The 18,506-nt window shown below is 41.0% G+C and overlaps 1 protein-coding gene across 6 annotated transcripts in view; it reads right to left on the bottom strand.

The window, feature by feature from the left end:
* AP1S2 (adaptor related protein complex 1 subunit sigma 2) overlaps positions 1-18,506 on the bottom strand; it is a 91,288-nt gene that overhangs the window by 18,895 nt on the left and 53,887 nt on the right. For 3 of the 6 annotated variants that reach the window (XM_090063191.1, XM_090063177.1, XM_090063194.1), the window contains exon 4: positions 16,285-16,422. In XM_090063191.1, coding sequence (XP_089919317.1) covers positions 16,285-16,422 — 138 coding nt within the window. Of the gene's footprint in view, positions 1-4; positions 48-553; positions 649-16,284; positions 16,423-18,506 lie in introns of all 6 variants that reach the window. The other 3 variants (XR_016444253.1, XR_016444252.1, XR_016444254.1) reach the window with 2 other exon arrangements.

The raw sequence follows: 18,506 nt of genomic DNA, 5'->3' as shown, positions 1-18,506 counted from the left end.
TTACCTTTTCTTTGTAGTATTGCCACAATGTATTCATCTCTTATGGCCTGCACAAAAATATGTTGCAATGCACTATATATGCAAATAAGCTTTGTTCTGTCATGCAGCATCTGGCATTAGATATACAATCAATTGCAGCAGCACCCATTCTATATTAGGGCCCACTTCCTTTGCATAGCAGATGTAAAAACTCATTTTTCAGAAAATATAAATATTTAAGTGGGTTGATTATAAATATAAAAGCCAAACATCTATTTAGTAATTAGTTTTGGTACCCATTTCTCTAGCCTCAATTAACCCACTTAATTACCAACACCAAAACAAAGCCCACAGAAGTCACGCACTTCAAACTGATGCTGTTAGTATAAAAAGGAAAATAAAACAGAACACTCAAAACACTCTCCAAATACCATCATGCAAATGTTGCATACGGTTAAGCCCATCACCCATTATTTCTCTTTATTATCCTTGCAAGGATTTCATTACGCGTGCAACAGTCTCTGCATAGCACCCATTTAATCCATGCCACCAAAATGGTAAATTTGGTAGTTACCAATAATTTAGATGGGGGTCAAAAGGGCTAATGCCTTAGAATGCTCTTAATCATAAGATATCCTCAGACAAACCTCCCCAGTCTTCATTCTGGCTCTACAAATACAAAATCAGCAGTGAACATTTTATAGTGACCACTTCAATAAACTATTTACACCTGGGTTTAAGTATTACTAGGAAAAGGTTTCTAAACTTCACACAAAAATAAATTTAATTACTTATAACACTAACATATTTCAACTGCTACTGATTTGCAAGGAAACACATCATTTAATTAGATTAACCAAAAGTTTATTGTTGAAAAGAATCCAACTAGCAAAAATATAGTGAAAAACATAGGTTATAGGATTCCAATAAGTTTCTTTTAAAAAACAAAAACAAACTCGCATTGGTTTATAAGATGTTTTAACGAAGAAATACAATGTTTTAGTTTAAAGGTCTTTTAGAACTTTTGAGATTTACAGTCAGCAACTCGCTCCTGATGGCACATGTATACTGTCAAAGGTCCATACTAGAAAGCTCAATGGCTTTTCCATGCAGGCTTCACCCCAAAACAGATGTGCTACAACCGGCTTAGTTCAGTTCTGGGCATACTGAACTAGCATGACTGCTTACTAGCATGCACCCACTGGTGCACTAGGGTGACTACATTACATGCATTTTGGGTTGCAGGATAAAAACAGTGAAGATATCATGCTTCTCCATAGCACTCTTCTTTGCTGGTGTATAATACCATAAACTCTTTCTTAAAAGTGTAATATGAATTGTTTGCTATTACAACCATAAACATTTAAAGATTATCAGGGAAGAGGCTAACACAAGAATTTGCATATATTTAATTCCCTGTGACTGAACTTTACACAGAATATTAATTTACTGGTAATACTTCTCTAATTAGAGCAACACTAACATAAAGCAAAAATTGTTTCACAAGTTCACTTAAATACCACACTACCACAGATGCAGTTTAGACAAAGTATTTTAATCCAAGTCATGTACCTATGTTTTTCAACACGTATCCTGTGGTTAGCATTACCAACAGCCAAGTTATGTGGGGGGAGGGCCATAGCAATTATTTTAGACCTCAGTGCCAGATGCAGAAATGTAACAGTAGATGGCTTAATATGCAAGTATCACTTCATTATCAAACTACTTAGATTAAGAAAGAAAATTACTTTTAAAAAAATTGGTAAACAGTCCTTTTTAGCAAAATTCTTTTCATGCTTTAAGTTATAAAGGCTCTGTAGCACAAAACCTTAAAATATGCAATCAATTTTAGCAAGTCTTTAAAAACTCCAACTTGGAGATTGAACTAGGAGATTTACAAGTTTCTTCTCCTTAGAAATAGGCATAACAAAAACTACAGATAAAAAACAAGTTACAATGTACTTGAGGGTGCAGAAGATGCAGGGTATGTCTACAGCAGGGGCAGGCAATTATTTTGGCTGGAGGGCCACTTAACAGGTAAGCTGTTGAGGACCACAAGGGTAGCCCTTTACAATCTTCTCAACAGACCTGCCTCTCCCAAAATTGTATTTATTGCATCTCCCTTCTCTCTCTCTTTTTTTTTTTTTAAGTTTTTCTGGCATGGAATTGGGTGTCAAAATTTGGGTGTTTGAATGAAAAAATACAAGGAAATAAAACTGATTTTCTGAAATTTAACATAATTAAAAATGAAATGGGGAAATAAATGCCTTCAGGTTATATATGCCATATGGAAAAATCCTGCTTCATTAGTGTTAAATTTAATTTTAAGAACAGGCAGCCATGCAAATTAAAGTGATATAAGAAATCTCTATTATAATGCTTCCTATTTAAAGACTTTTAAGAGTTATGCATTACTATAACTGAGTCTTTACCATCTGATAGCTGCAAAGTAGCCTCTGTGGTATGAGCCCCAGTTTCAGTGAACAGCATGTACCTCAGAAGGAACCCCCCACAAACAAAAAAAAAACAAAACCCTACCATAGCATAATAATGATCAACCGTCACTGCAGACCTGTTAAGGATGGACTCTTTCTACAGACTGAACCACTGGTTTGTCCCTAGAGATGCTTTGTTCTATAAGAGACTAGAGACACAATGTCAGGACAATGTGAAGATGCTTGCAGTGTTACTGTATGCACTTTGTTTCGAGGATTTCAGTCAATGGAGTTGTCATTCAGTGATTTTACTAAACATACTGTCTGGTTGGAGAAGGCTCTGCTTTACTGTAAGGCTACTGTATTTTGTCCTTCAAATCTGATGCTTCAAACAGAATGACACTCCTTTATAATCTGCATTTCATTAAAATGTGTACAGGCATACCTCGGAGATATTGCGGGTTCGGTTCCAGACCACCGCAACAAAGTGAATATCGCAATAAAGCGAGTCACACGAATTTTTTGGTTTCCCAGTGCATATAAAAGTTATGTTTATATTATACTGTAGTCTATTAAGTGTGCAATAGCATTATGTCTAAAAAAACAATGTACATACCTTAATTAAAAAATACTTTATTGCTAAAAAATGCTAACCGATGGAAAAATGGCGCCGATAGACTTACTCAATGCAGGATTGCCACAAACCTTCAATTTGTAAAAAACGCAATATCTGCGAAGCACAATAAAGTGAAACGCAATAAAACAAGGTATGCCTGTACTTCTCTTGAAAGATACAGAACTGAAAAGAACAGCAATTAAAAATGTCAACTCTGAGAAGGGGTGGGGGGGTAAAACTAGTTTTTTTCCAACTCCTCTTCATATACAAGCAATATAAACCTGCCATAATGCAGTATTTCAAGCCTTTCCCCATTGACTTTACATCTAAATTATGTATTCACATATGTATTCAATACATAAGGCTACAAAACACCAGAGGAAAACTAATACTATATTTGTTCTTCAGCTAGATCTTGGTGGGTTTTTTCTTCCCTTCTGTTTTAGCTTACGTGAGTTCTTGCTGTCAGGGATTTTCTTTACGTGTGTGTATATCTCTACATGGCATAAATTAGAACTGTGTAAACATAAAAGAGCAGGTTAGGGTACCAGAAACTGTTTAGCCAGGTTACTGCATCATCCTCTTTGGATTAATTAGCCCTGTCAGGAAGCAGAGTTTCTTAACCTGATGCTTCAGGTGAGTTACTGTGGCCATAGTGAATCTGATACTCCAGTTCTGTCTCACATCACTAAACAGCAGTACATTGCACCCTGTAGAGCAGAGGAGGGCAAAATACAGCCCACGGGCTGGATCTGGTCTGCCGCACAATTTGATCCAGCCTGTGGGTGTCCACCAACTAATTTGTACCCTGGCCATCTTGCACACCTCACTTCCAACCTTCTGGGTGGAAGGGCCTACCCAGCTAGCACAGTTTCTGGGTAGGGCTGCTTCTGCCACTGTTGTAGCCTCCAAGGGACCTGCTCAGTTTCCCTGGCATCCTGCTTGCTCCAGGCAGGGAAGCAGCGGTGGGGTGGGGAAGGGGGTTACAGCCTAGTGGGAGTGCAGAGCATGGGGCTGGGGCAGGTGGGAGTGTGGAGCTCAGCTATGCGTGTCATGGATGTTAGAAAGGGTGGGGGAGATGGGACACCCCACACGCACCCCTCCCTTGGCACACAGCCCCTACCACCAGTGGCAGCAGCAGGCAGCGGGCGCCTGTGGTCTGCACAGGCTCCGATACCTGGCAGTGCATGGCTCCATTGCTGCTTCAAGCTTATGCACCCTTCTTCTGGCCTGGGCACATGAGCCCAAAAGCTTGTGGGAAAATACTTTTTTTTTTGCGATTTCTTAGTTGGTCTAATAAAAGGCATCACCTCTGAACTGAGAGTTCTAGATTTTTACATTTCTTTTTGTCTGTCTTAGTGCTCATGAGCAGGTCACAAGAACAGCTCATCCACTGACATCAATAAGGTCATTTATTTTACATAGATACTATATTAATATAGTGACCCCCAGGATGGTCTTCCACTATTTTAACTGAGAACTGTATTTGTCTTTAATGATCAATGTATTAAATACTTATACAGTAAAATCTCTGTTATCTGGTATTAAAACAACTGGAATACTTTACTAACTGGAATTTCCGGCCATCTGGCCAGACGTGGAGGGGGTGGGGGGGAAAGCTCACATGTAGAGGCCGCTGTCACCACCCACCACTGTCACTGATCCACATGTGGCTGCTGCCACCCTGCACCGCCTCCCTGTTCCACCGGCCGAACACTGGGGATGGGGCGGAGAAGAAAAGCTTGCATATGGTAGCTGTGCTGCTGCTCTGTATGCACTGCCCTGAGCACTGCTCAACCGTACTGTCGTCGCTCCATGTTGCACCCTGCAGCAGGTGTGTGCAGCCACTGCCACCCCCACAGCTCCACGTTACCTTAAAACCCCGCTGAGTTATTTCAGAACACTGGAGTTTTTACATAACCAGCAATCCCCTTACCCCAGGGATGCCAGATAACAGAGAATTTACTGTAACAACATGATTCTTTAATATTCCTATGATTACTCCTATTATTTATTCACCCTATATGCTAGATCTACTTCTTAGACACATTGTGGACCTTTTTATGGTGGCTTCAAGAACAGTGGAAGGAAAGCACATTAGGGAATTTATACAGGACAACTGCTTTAAGCAAATCCAACTACTAGGAAAAACACACTCAAATCAAACAAAATTTTATGAAAAGATTATTAGTCCCTTCTTGTGAAGACACACTTCTGGAGCTGTAGAAATATGCCTTAACTTCTCTATCACCACACAGAAACAAAGCAACTAATATAAAACAAACATAAACAAGGCACATTCTTGTAGCATGGTTCAGAAGTTTTACTGACATGCGTTAAGCTGATTCTATTTGTGAAAGTTAAAAAAAATAAGAGCTGATAAAACCTCAGAACAACCCTACTCTCTCTTATTTACGGCATATTATTTTAACTGTTTTAACTTTTAATACAATCCAATGCCATCAAACAATACACAGTATTTACTCAACTACAAGACAGCCCTGACTATAAGGTGATTCCCCAATAATTACATTTTAAATATGGAAAATTTATAAAATTTGTTATAATATTCCACTACAGAATCTAAGTATTGGAGGTCTGCCTTGAATTTGAACGCTGCCTCCCATTACTCTAGTAGTGAAAAAAAAAAAAATAGCCGGGGGGGGGGGGTCCATGTAGCCCCCTTGCCCTCTGCCTCCCCTCAACTTCTTCCCCTATCCTTGCTGTCAGATCCTGCTCTCCCTGAGCACAGGGAAGTGAGGAACAAAATTTGAAAGCACAGCTCTTAAACATTTGTAGAAATTAGCATACAGTACGCTATATACTTGGTTCATCTAACATTGATGCATTTTATCTTTTTTGAAACGGCTGCAAGTTTCAGCACAGGTACTCCATAAAGACACTTTTAAGCAGCACTTTGACACCCAACTATGCATGATATTAGTCCAAAGCCAAAAGGCTTGTGATTTACCCTATTGGGCTGGGCCCCACTAAGGTCAACAGGCCTTCAAGCCACAGGTGAACCCACAACTCAGCACTGCTCAGTACAAATATGTACTCCAGACACCCCCAACAAAGGATTCATGGGCTAGTTAGCCCCTCACTCATGATGTGAATTGGGTGTTCTTGTCATGAGACCTGGGACCCTCCAAATATTTATTTGCAGATGGCACACAGAGCAATCTGGTCCAGCTTCACCTCACAGAGCAGAACCACACTAACAAAATGCAACATGCTGAGATGACAGAGAGATTTGTAGTGAACTATCTGGGGTCCCGCTTGGCGATATTTGCCAAACATTTAAGGCTGGTGAAGAAACAGGAATCACTCCGAATGGGAAAGGAAGGTGCAACTCAGCTGTGGGAGTAAAGAAGTCAGAATGTATGCAATGCAGTGGCTTACCATGACTTTAGAAAGAGAGAGTCAGCACTGAGGGGGGACTGCAGTCAATGGGCACTATCATGCATCCTCCCAGCAGGGATCCCAGTTTTCTCTGATAAAAAAAATCCCCAATTACCTGGGGGGTGTGGAATACCATGACCACTAAGGTGGCTTTCCTAGTTGCATGGGAAAACCATTTTTTGGCAGGGGGTAGGTACCTGACTTGGGTAATACATAGATAGCCTCCCACTTTCACTTCCAGTGGGAAGATTTTGGCTATACACCGACTTTATGGAAACGGGAGACTCCTCCCTAGCTTACTCCTGCAGCCATCCGGTTGAGGGGAAGCAAAACTCAGGGGTATCCAAACCCCAAGGCTCCAAGCTTGAGCCTGCATATAGGATGCCCACCAAAGGATTTGGAAGCATCTGAAGCCCCAGGTGGGGGTGGAGGATGCTTGTTGGTACCAGGGCCACATATGGTTCTTGAACTACTCACAGACTTGGAATTGATTAGGCTGATTTGGCTTGGAACACACAAAAAAAAATTCCTTAAAGAAAAACAAAAACAAAAACACACAAACAAAAAAAAAACAAATCCCCAATTTTCAGATTAAAAAAAAGTAACCCAAATTTCACATTTTTCCATGATTAAAACGAGCCACCACATTATATATATATGGATCCCTTCTTATCAGATAGGTGACACTAACCTATCCTTGTGGTAGGTTTCCAGAAGCATGTTTACCTAATATGGGCCATCTGTTTTATAGTCGTGCTCAGTCTTGGTTGCATTTAATCAAATTCATAGTTGGTTTCTATGACCTAGAACATGTTACTTTTGGCAACCGTTTTATGAGACAATGTCCTTAATGAGGTTTCCTTGTATACAGATGTAAGACAAGGGGCTCTCCCCACATGCTGGACTAGAGGAAAAAACCTTGTCTTGTATTCAAATAGATATGGTAAATGAATGACAATTCAATTAACATTACATAAAACATGACTGAATGATGTTTTCATAAGCAGGATCTCATCCAATATTTTATAGTATCTTTTGGTCCACTGAAGGCAGTTAAACATTTATTCAATAATTCAAAGTATATAAACTAATATTTGTCTAACTGGTAAGTAAAATAATTGAATTCTCAATTTGAGTCAAAATTATTGTATTCTGGCTTTGAGTAAAAGATTGTGAAATAAATTACCTAATCTCAAATAAAATGTAGTAAAAATAACCCTACTTGCTCCACAATAAGCGTCTACAGATACTTCTATCCCTTAATAATGCAAACAAGAATAACAGTAGGGCCGATCTTGGCAGGTGTGCCACAAATTAGCCCCACAGCCTTCCCAAGTGCCATTTCAATCCCTTTTCGCAGGCAGATCAGCTACTCTGCTTTCTGCTCCTTGCCCTATCTGCCACTGCATTGCCTGTTCCCTCCCTGTTCTTTGGCCACAGTTTGGCTACCCCTGAGCTATGGGAACTAAGTACAAAGGCACAGGAATCATCTAACCTAACACCGAAATGTGAATTTAAGGAAATTTGAGTAGGTTTGAATTAACTGGATTGGAGTAATTTATCTGTGGGCAGGTTTTACTACAGCACTTGTTTCCACAGTATTTGAGCATTTCAAACTTTAATGGATGTATTTAGTAACAAGCACTAGATAACAAAATAAAAAGAGAAATTTGCTTAAGGTTTTGGGAGATGTGGCAGAGCAAGAACAAAAGAACAGAACCAAGGTTTCATGTCGCAAATCAACACCTTAAAAATCAGAAAAATGTTACTTCTATTTGGTCAGGATATCAGGACTGACACATCTACTTGCCTAAAATGGCATAAAATCTCCAATAAACACAACTAGTAAGGATCTATGTTTCACATCTGAATCTAAAAGTAGAGCAAGGTAGTTATCCATGTTAGTCTGAAGCCAGGCATAAGATAGGGCATGACAGCATCTTAAAGACTAAATGGTTCAAGTTTTCATAGGTGACCGCCTACTTTGTCAGATACTGCCTGATCTATACTTTGAGAGTACTGACAAAGTATGATGTTGCCCATGAAAGCTTATCCCTCTCTGAACCAGTTAGTCTTTCATGGGGTTTACAGACATGGAAAAAAAACAAAAACTCAGTGCTTTACTTTCAGCTAAACATGTCCCTGTGCCAAGTGCAGTGCGTGTTCAGAAAAGAAATCGTGTCAGTTTAACGCAGCTCCCCAGTGTCTATATAGATGGCGTGCTTCAGCAGGGCTTTTGGGCACTTTTATCTAATAGCAGATTGAATCAGCTATTAGATAAAAGTGCCCAAAAGCCCCGCAGAAGCACACTAGCTGTTCAGATGCGGGGGAACTGGGACACGATTCCTCTTCCAGTAAAGTGCTGTTACATTCCTAGAAATATAATCAAAAGACATTTTCTACAAAAGCATAAAATTAAGCACATATATAAGATTTTAAAAGACCGCTGTCTACAGATGTGACAGTTTGTCCCAATTTGACTTCAACAGACATTATGTAATCCTTAAGAAGTGTTTCTCTTCTGTATCAATATGTGCAAGACTGTGCTAGATATCAACATTATTATCCAAGACTACTACTATCTTTCATGTTTAATAAACAAGAACAACAGGGAAATGTACTTGTCTACAGATGCAAAAACAGTATTTCACTAGTTCATATTTGAAGGTTACGCATACAAGAATTCTGGCTTTTAGAGTTGGTGTAAGTGAAAGATTCAATTCAGAAATTGATTTTTAAGTACCCTTCACCATGGAGAGCTGCTCACTCAATACTGTACAGGGTGATGGAGAGCTGCTCACTCCATACAATTTGTTTTTTTTAAACCTGTTTATTCACCTACATGAAAACCTCTCAAACTATCACTCAAGGGACCAATAAAATAAATAAATAAAGACAGGTTATCATTTTACACAGATGAGGAAAATATTTATACTATTAGCTACTTGTGGGGGATCTTTCTATAGGTTTCAGCGTTCCAGGATTTTACTGTTTGTTTTAAAAATAGCTGCTGCTAGCACTATTTTTATGCAGCATTGTTATTATCTTTATAAGCATACAGTCCTACAGCCAATATATATAGCTGTTTTCTTTTAATCAAGTTTCCAGTTGAGAAGTTCTCTCCGGTAGAAAATTCTTGTGGCATAAATAGGAGTATTCAAGAATTCCCTCTACTTTCAAACAAATAAAGCAGCATATGTTTAACTTTTGAAATGTAGAGATAATAGGAAAAAAGCTGAATGCGACTCTCTACTACCTCACATGCAAGGACAAGTTACCACTAACTTAGAATGCAAGATACTTTAAAATATTAAAAGTAACTGCTGCACAATTTTAATAAATCACACGTTTTAGAAATATTACGTTCTTAACAAAATATTACTATGTAAGAAAGTAGGGGGGAAGTTACCATATATCAAAAGACTGGACTCACTGGCCTTACTGGTGGGTTTTAACTAAAAAAAAAGTTTTCAATATTTAAAATGAAATTGCAGTAGAACATCTGAACTGACTGTTGAAAAAGATAAAATATGGTAACGCTGGTGGGATGGGATACGGGAATGTTAATAGGTAAATGAAAAAAATGCATCCAAAAAGTAACACCGAAAGTTAAGTAAACAATTCATCAGAGCTCAAGGCTTAATAGATCTGTTCTTATTTAATACATGCTGATAAACCAGGGGCAGGCAATTATTTTGGGGGGAGGGCTGCATGGGTAGCTCCATTCCTTGACCGGTGCCCCGCCCCTCAACAGGTGCCCCACCCCCTGGTCACCATCTTGGGACCAATGTCCCAGGGCCACCACCGTTGGGCCCAGAGCGAGGTGCAGGCTGGCAGGGGTCTGTGGAGCCAGGCTGGGCTGCACCAGCAGAGAGTGGGGAGCTGGCCCAACTCCAGAGAGCCCCTGCTGGCTGGAACCCCGTACTCCTGCCGCCCTGCCCTGGGCCCCACCAGTGCTGGCCCTGGGACACTGGTGCAGTCCCACGCTCCCAGATTCCAGCATCCGCTCACTCCCAGTGCCCCCCAACCCCACAGTACAGGTGGGAGGCGGTGCACAGCCCCGATCCCCTGCTTGCCAGCAGGGAAGGAGCTGGTGCTCAGCACGGGGAAAAGCAGCCCCTCCCCCAACCTGTGGCCAGCGCTCCCTGTTGCAGCTGCTCGCAGCCCGCACTGAGCTGTCCTGAACAGGCACAGGCAGCCCCACACAGGCTGCAAGCAGCTGTAGTGCAGGGCACCAGCCACAGGGCAAGCAAGGGGCCACTGTTCAACGCTCAGCACCAGCTTGTAACCAACCCCTGCTGCCAGCCTGGGACCCAAGCCAGCTCCAGGCTTGCTCATGCACTGGGCAGCCCAGAGGCGGCAGTGGCAAACACTGCCCAGTGTGGTAAGCGGGGGGAGGGGGGGGGGGGGCGGGGCGTTTCTCCACACCAAGCAGCTGCTCCCACCATGGCGCAGCCTTGCCAGGCAAGCCTGGAGCTGGCACAGGGCCCAGGCTGGCAACGGGGGTGGGTTACAAGCTGGTGCTGAGCACAGGGAAAAGTGGCCCCTCGCCTGCCCCATGTCCAGCACTCCATGCTGCAGCCACTCACAGCCCGCATAGGGCTGCCTGTGCCTGCTCAGGACAGCCCCATGTAGGCTGCAAGTGGCTGCAGGAGGGAGCACCGGCCATGGGGCTGCTTTTCCCCATTGTCCTCCCCACCCCACTTACCTGAGATCCTGGTGCCAGTGAAGCCACATGTTCCCAAGCCAGGAGACCCTGCTGGGTGGGCCATGCTGTTGCAGGAGCCCAGCAGGGCTTCCCTTGGGTCTTACTGCCCCTGGTTCCTGTCCTTTCTGACAGGAACCAAGGGCAGGTAAATATTTTCTAAATTTTTTAGGGGTCCCACAGGCCAGCTAGATGACCTTGTAGGCCAAATCTGGCCCACAGGCTGTATTTTGCCCACCCCTGTGATAGAATGCAATTTGACTTGTTAAGTCATATAACATGATTTTTACTCAAAAATAACACAAACATATTTTGGCTATTCAAGAAGATAAATTAATGAGTACAAACATAACTGCATAAATTGGTGAAAGGAAACAAGTCAGAGGTAATGAGATGAGTAAGAAGGGCTGTCAAAAGCCTAACACTACTTCTCAAAAAGGCAGGTTTCTAATAACCAAGTACTTAAAAGTAAGAATTACAATAAGACAGATGTCTTGAATACTTGGTCGACCACTGGCTTGAGTTCTGATTTAACAGAACACTTAAGCATTTGGAGTCAATTGAAGCATGTACTTAATAAATCTGCTGAACAGGGATTTACTCTGCACGTACTGAAGTTTTACTAAATTACGGTTTGAATGAGAAAACCTACAAACGCAAACTCTAAATAATTAAATATTAACAAAGAAGAAAAAACCAGCAGTGCAGAAACTAGCTCCTGCTATTTTTTTTATATTCTGCACTAACGCTAACCTTTTTCTGGCGTTTGGGTGGAGGTGGGGTGTTCAGCTGGGGCTGTGCCAGGCGGCAGCACGGGTCTGGGAGTGGAGATGCGGCAAAATCTGCGGTGGCTGCAGCTTCCTCCCACTGCTGCTAGAACCTGCTTTGAGCCCAGAGCCCAGCAAGAAGAGCCCCATGCAGCACCAGTTCTACCCTGAAGCTGCAGCCCACTCTGCGCTGCACAGATCCCGGGCCACATACTCACCGACCTCTTGGGGTGCAAGCAGTGGTGGGAGCCACCCCCCCCACAGCTCTGTCCCATGTCCCCCCCCCCCCCCGACTTGGGCAGCACCTGCCCCTGCCCCTTCCCTTACCGTGGGAGGCATTGTACTTCCCCCCACACACACACACACTCCTTCCCTTCCACCACAATGGACTTAGTAGCAGATGGCAGGTGTATCAGATCTGTATTGGCCAATATGCCTCCTTAAATATCGGTTCCAAAATCTCTATCAGTGCACCCCTACTTATTTGTAAACTGTTTCTCCGACAACTCGGTGGGCAATACCAAAACACAACGTTATCAATGGAGGGGACCAAGAAAAGTAAAACACTGAGTAAAGAAGAAATCAAACATACACAGGAGAAGAATATACAAGTCTCCACAGTCACAGAGAGACTACATCTAGCAGTGTTTGTAGGAGGCCACAAGAGTAATGAAAGCTTACAAATTGTACACTGCCAGAAGTACCCAAAATAAAGGCAACTCCTGAAAAACTGCCCTCGGAATAAAAATAGATAAGCCTAGTGAGGGTCCATAAACTCTTCAATAACTGAAGTCTGGGCATATTTTTCTTTTTAAAATTATTCAGGACAATTCAGAACTCCCATTAGGGAGTCCTTCTCTGAAGAAACCACTTAAGGTATGTGAAATGATGTTCCCTTGTGGATAAGCATCTTTTCATCTTCAAAACACATGTGCAGTTTTTCATCTTCAAAACACTTTAGACAAGTTAACTTATTAATGATACTTTTGATAAGTAACTTACTAATTTTCTTATCATGTGAAATTATTCATTAGGTAACTTAATACAGGGCTTAAGGAAAGCCTTTAGCTTTGTGGTGCGTTGTGCACACAAGGAATAGACATGGAAAGAAAAAAGCATTTCCATGTTAGAAAAACCTGGCATAACCCAAGAAATGCATTCCGCTCTTTAAGACTTTTGAGCTATGTGGAAAAGGAAAAATTACCTGATCTATAAAATTCTTCAGTGGGAACACTATTCCAAATATTTAAATATACTCTTTTAACAGACTATGTTCACTAGAATGAAAAAAAAGAGAGAGATCCCCCATACCAAATCATAAGTTTGTTTAAAGCCCATATAAAAAGTTGCTGGTTTTTTTCTTTAGCTAAAATAACAGTGAAGTAGAAGAACAGGTCTCAAAAGCCTTCCATTTTGTATTTCACAGATATGATTAATCTATTACATGGTAAGAAAAAAAACAACTAAACTCACATTTCTTTCACCATCAGAGCAAAATAAACCCTGAAAGCAGTAAGGTGTGTTACACAATTGTTTCACTCAAGTAGAAGTTAATCCTTGAGAGAGCATAAAAGAAGTCAAAAGGAAAACCTAATTAAAAAAAAGATTACTGAAAAAAAAAAAAAAAGAGAGAGGGAAGATATCTTCACAAAGCTCACATACTAACATTCATTTCTAACGGTGGAACGTTTCCACTGCTAGCAATTATTCTGAGAGAAGCAGCAGTGCAGACATTCAAGTTGACAACCACTCTGCCTCCCCTGCTCCGAGAGCCTTTCCCAGACCAGTGACATCCAGGTCTGGGGAAAATGTGCCTGCTCCATTCCTTCTATATCTGGAAGGAAAGTCAGGCCAAAACTCCCTCTCTACTTTTCACAGTGGGGACAAACACTATTCCCTCCGTTCAGCTCTGGGGACACAAACAGAGGGAGAGGTGAGGCAAAACTCCCTACCTACTCCGCACTCAGGTATCTGGAGTGAGAAGCAAGCAAAGAGCAAGACTAAGCTCCCAGTGCTCAGAAGCTGAGCAGAGAGTGACAGCGCAAAGTTTCCTGCCCACTTCTCACACCAGGGACCTCAGGAAGTGAAGGAGCCAACAGGAAGCAGTTGTTCCTTTTCCTTCCCTTCCTGTTCTCAGAGACATGGAAGCCTTTGCCTCATGGCTCCACCTCTTCCAGTGCCTGGGAGGACTTAAGCTGGAGGAAAGTGAGGGGGGGTATAAATATTCATTCTCCCAGACCTAACTTCTACTTGGTTGGAGTCAGCTTACTTTTCTTCCAGAACTGTCAGTTTTGGTTCAGAAGAAGGAAAATCAACTTTTGTACAATTCCGGTTCCTACTATACATGAAACGATACATTTGTACATGGCCAAAGAAAGCAAGCGCTATATATTGTAATTTGGAAGTGGAATTATTTATAGAAGAATGAAAGCTTAAGCCTCATGGAATAATCATTGAGCAAGTTCTGTATTCCATAACAATAAATGGCATTATTAGAGTGCCCAAATCCAGCCAGAATAGCACAAGTAGCCCTATAAAAATCAATCACTTCTTGTTAGGAAAATCCGGTCTACAAGGATAACAAGAGGAAGTTTCAAAACACATCCTGAAGATCAATATAATTATCTACTTCCCAGAACAATAATAGAAATAGCTTCTCTGCTGTGAACACCCAGTATGTCTTTCATTTATACCAGATGTTTAAAAAACATACAACCCAGGAAGGCAAGTTAGTCATCTACTTTGACAGCTGGAATGGAGGAGTGGAGACAAGTGTTTGTATCCCCATGTCAGCTTCATATTGCTGCAGAGGGGTGTTATCACTATAGCCCCTACCAAATTTACCATTCCACAATGCTGGTGACCACAGGAATCTGTGGCATTCAGTGACAATAATACATAGCAATAGCTGCCAACATCTTCCCCTGCATTAGCTGAGGCTGATAAGGGGCTGCAAGTCCACATTAACCCCCTGGTTACTGGTCATGCTAACACCTCCCCCTGAAGCAGCGACTGGCCCTGTGGCAAGGCTTTGTATTAGAGCTGCTGGATCCCTGGCAAAAGGCAGAACCCTGGCAGCCCTAGCAGCACTGTGGGCAGAATCTAGCATCACACTCAGGCACCTGCAGCCCAAGGGGCCAGATTGGTTTGGACACCCTTGATTTAAACTAACTGGATTAACAAAAGATCATTAAATATTGTGAAGGTAGAGAATATAGAATGCAATCTTGTAATTTAACAATAAACTGTTCATAGGGTAACAGTATGGGTAAAAGAGGAGAAGCTTGGGAACATGGAATGTTCATGACACACTGGTCACTTGGGAGTATCCAAGTAACCCATTAAATAGTCACAACAGAAAGCTAGAATATTATTTTACTCCTCCCTAGCTAGCACCTTTTAGCAATGAGTCTCAATGTATTTTACAAAGCTTAAAAATTTCATGGTGCCTGCAAAGTGAGCACAGACTGATACACACAGCAGTCAAGTGATTTTTCAACATCATAGCACAAGTCAGTCACAGAATTTACATTACTTTGAATTTACATTCAGAGGTTCCATCACCCCAATGCTGTAGCCTCAAGACTATAGTTGGTATATACAAAGAAATACTGAGAACATGGGGGAGAGTAAGAGTGGTATTTACTTTTCCCCCCCCCACTAGGATTTTCCTGTACAATAGCTACAATAACTGTTTTCTAAGCTACAGATTTCAGAAAATTTATATTTGAATCGGTTTTTCAAAATCAGAAATGAACAGTGAAAATATCCAATTATCATATCTGATACGGAGTAAACAGTTAAATGATTTTCTACTTCATACTATATTTCTACAACTAATAACTGCAACTATTGTTCTAACTTTGTAGTACATTTCTACTTTAAATTATCTACCGTATTAGAGATGCACTTTCTTTAGAACAGTTAATATCAACTATACCTTAAAAAGAGAGTCTCAAAGAAGAGAATCTAGCTTCTGTTTTCAGCAATGAAATAGTAGAGAAGCATACATGCATCAGATATGACAAAAATTAATGATAACTATCAAATTGATTAAAGTTTAATAAGAAAAATCAAATATGAATAGATTAAAAGAGCAAAATATATTATTTCCTGTTAGAAGCATGAAAAAAGCAGCTTACATGTAAATTTTCAAAGCTTTAGACGTATGTAAAGAAAATCATTCAATAATTTATATATGCATGTACTAGTTATAAAGTGAAGACTACTGTACTACTACTACTGCACAACTAGTAAAATTAACAGGAGATTACATGCTAAGCATGCTAAAAGGCACTTTCTACAACTATAAAGAGAGAGTCTGCTCTAGCCATAGCACAGCATGCTGCTGTTTAGGCAAGAGAAGTACCATTTCCTTACCTCCTGTAACAGATCTGCCTGCTCAATGGCTTTTAGAACATTTTTCTTGGAAGTCTCTTGAACTTCCCCTCCCAAAAGGAACTCATCAAGAATAAAATAGGCTTTTTCAAAATTGAAGATGATATCAAGTTCACACACCTGAAAGGTATAGTAAATGTTGTTATAGATACAGTTGTTATCACTGCCTATTAAAGTAACCTAATGCTTTATAAGATTTTGCTTTCTTTACCAATGTTCAACTAATCAAGCTGAACTTTTCATATCTATTACCAGTCAAATATTTTTTGGAAGATGTCAGTCAAAAGCATTCAGTGAGTTGTGATATGAAGATTAATGAAATGTGCCTCATTTTGTCAATGTTAAATTCTGGGAACTTGATCTCTAAGAAACTCTAGTACCCCCCTGTTTGAAGCATGACATTGACAGGTTGCCAAAGGTAGTCTTTGTCAAGGATCTTGCTGCTCCCAAGACAATGCAAACTTGGTCAGGTTATAAGCGCATAAAAGTCACAATTCTTATCTGTTTCATAGAGACTTTCTAGAGTTTCCCAGCTAAAATGCAGAATGTCTGCACTCAACAGGTTTAGCCAGATGCTGCAGGAAAGTAAGTACTATAATTTTTCTTGAAACTGCAGGTTAGGTTGGGGCCAGTCCAGTGTCAGAACCAGAACCAGGGAAACTCTTTTTGAGTCTGCAATCTCCCCTTCTGCTGTGGGCCAGGAAACACAGAAGAGGAAGTTGGCCAATTTAAATGCAGACAAGACAAAAGCTTCTTGAGGGCAGGGACTAAATTGCAGCAAAAAGCTAAGAGCTGCCACACATAACTAGGACTGGAAGGCAGGGAAGTGGAAGGAGACAGGAAATGGCTAGGCAAGGAGAAAGAGTCAGTATGGGGATACTGTGATTCAGACTTGAACAAAAAAGGAGACCAAGAATTTATAGAATTTTAAGATCACTTAGTCTGACCTCAGAGGAGACTGACCGTCTGAGCAAAGCAATAGGAAGTTATGACAGGAAGCGGGTTGCAGGGGTTGCCAGACTGATGAACAAATTGCAGAAGAGACTGGAAGCCAGTTGGTAGAAGAAAGATCTATCTGATGATAAGCCAGGGTGCAATGGGAGAACTGAGAGTGGCATATGGAACAAAGCTCAGATGCTTAAAAATATGTGAGCAGAAACAGAGTTAAGTACCTAGTGAGATTTTCAAGAGCATATGTTTACATGCTTAGGTCCTTTAAAAATCTGGTTGAGAGATTAGTATAAACAGTCGTAGGGAAGATGAAGAGCCCTGCATGGAGACTAAGACTAAAGGCAAGAGGGATTAAATGACAAGCCAGGATAGAACTAGGCAAAATAAAATTGGCTGAGTGAGGAGACTGGATGCAAGAACTACAGGTTGAATTAGTACTTGCTAGAATATTCATGTACCCACAACCCAAAACAGAAGCCGTAGTATTTGAGTCTCACTGTTCTCCTGTTCCCCTCTTGTCAGTAAATAAATTGTCCAACGGTCTACTCAGATACTAGTACTAAAGACAGCCTCCTATTCAGTTACTCTGTTACTTCCATCATTGGAAGATCTACAGGTTCCAACCCTGCTAACTGCGTGTTGCTATTGATATTATGCTTTAGGAGGCAATTTGGGGGGTTTTGTTTGCCTTTTTTTAAGCAAGGAAACTATGCATGAAAAAGACATCAAGCAAGAGACCATAATTAAAGTTGCAGAAATCAGCACTCAAAAAAACCAGGAAACAACAAAGCAAAGATAGCCAGTGCAATTGTAATTCAGTTTACTCATGGATAGGCTTTATGCTACAGTCTTTAATTACACTATCACATTCCAGTCTCCCACTAGACCTAGCTTTGCTCAGTGCACAGGGCAGCACTGGTATGCAAATAAATCAGACTTGTGTCATGAAAAATAAAATCCCAGAAGACACCTGCCTCACCTGTTAAGGATTTTTAAAATGGAACAAAATAGGTAGAAGCTGCAGGAACAGAAAATGTAGTCTTATGTTTAAAGCAACTGAGTGCTGCCCTTAAATGGATCCTATTCCTGTCTCTGCCACAATTTTTGAGTGGCTTACTTAGCGTCACATGACCCCCCTGTAAAAAGTCTGTTTTTTTAAATTAATTATTCTTCTCTTTCTGGGGTGCCTGACTCAAGAATCTGAGACCTGATTTGCAAAAATGCTGAGCACTCACAGCTATAATTGAAGTATG

This window comes from Crocodylus siamensis, chromosome 1 (assembly GCF_052110815.1).
Source record: "Crocodylus siamensis isolate JL-2025a chromosome 1, ASM5211081v1, whole genome shotgun sequence".
In the NCBI taxonomy this organism is placed as follows: domain Eukaryota; kingdom Metazoa; phylum Chordata; order Crocodylia; family Crocodylidae; genus Crocodylus; species Crocodylus siamensis.
This window is presented reverse-complemented; position numbering and strand designations above follow the sequence as displayed.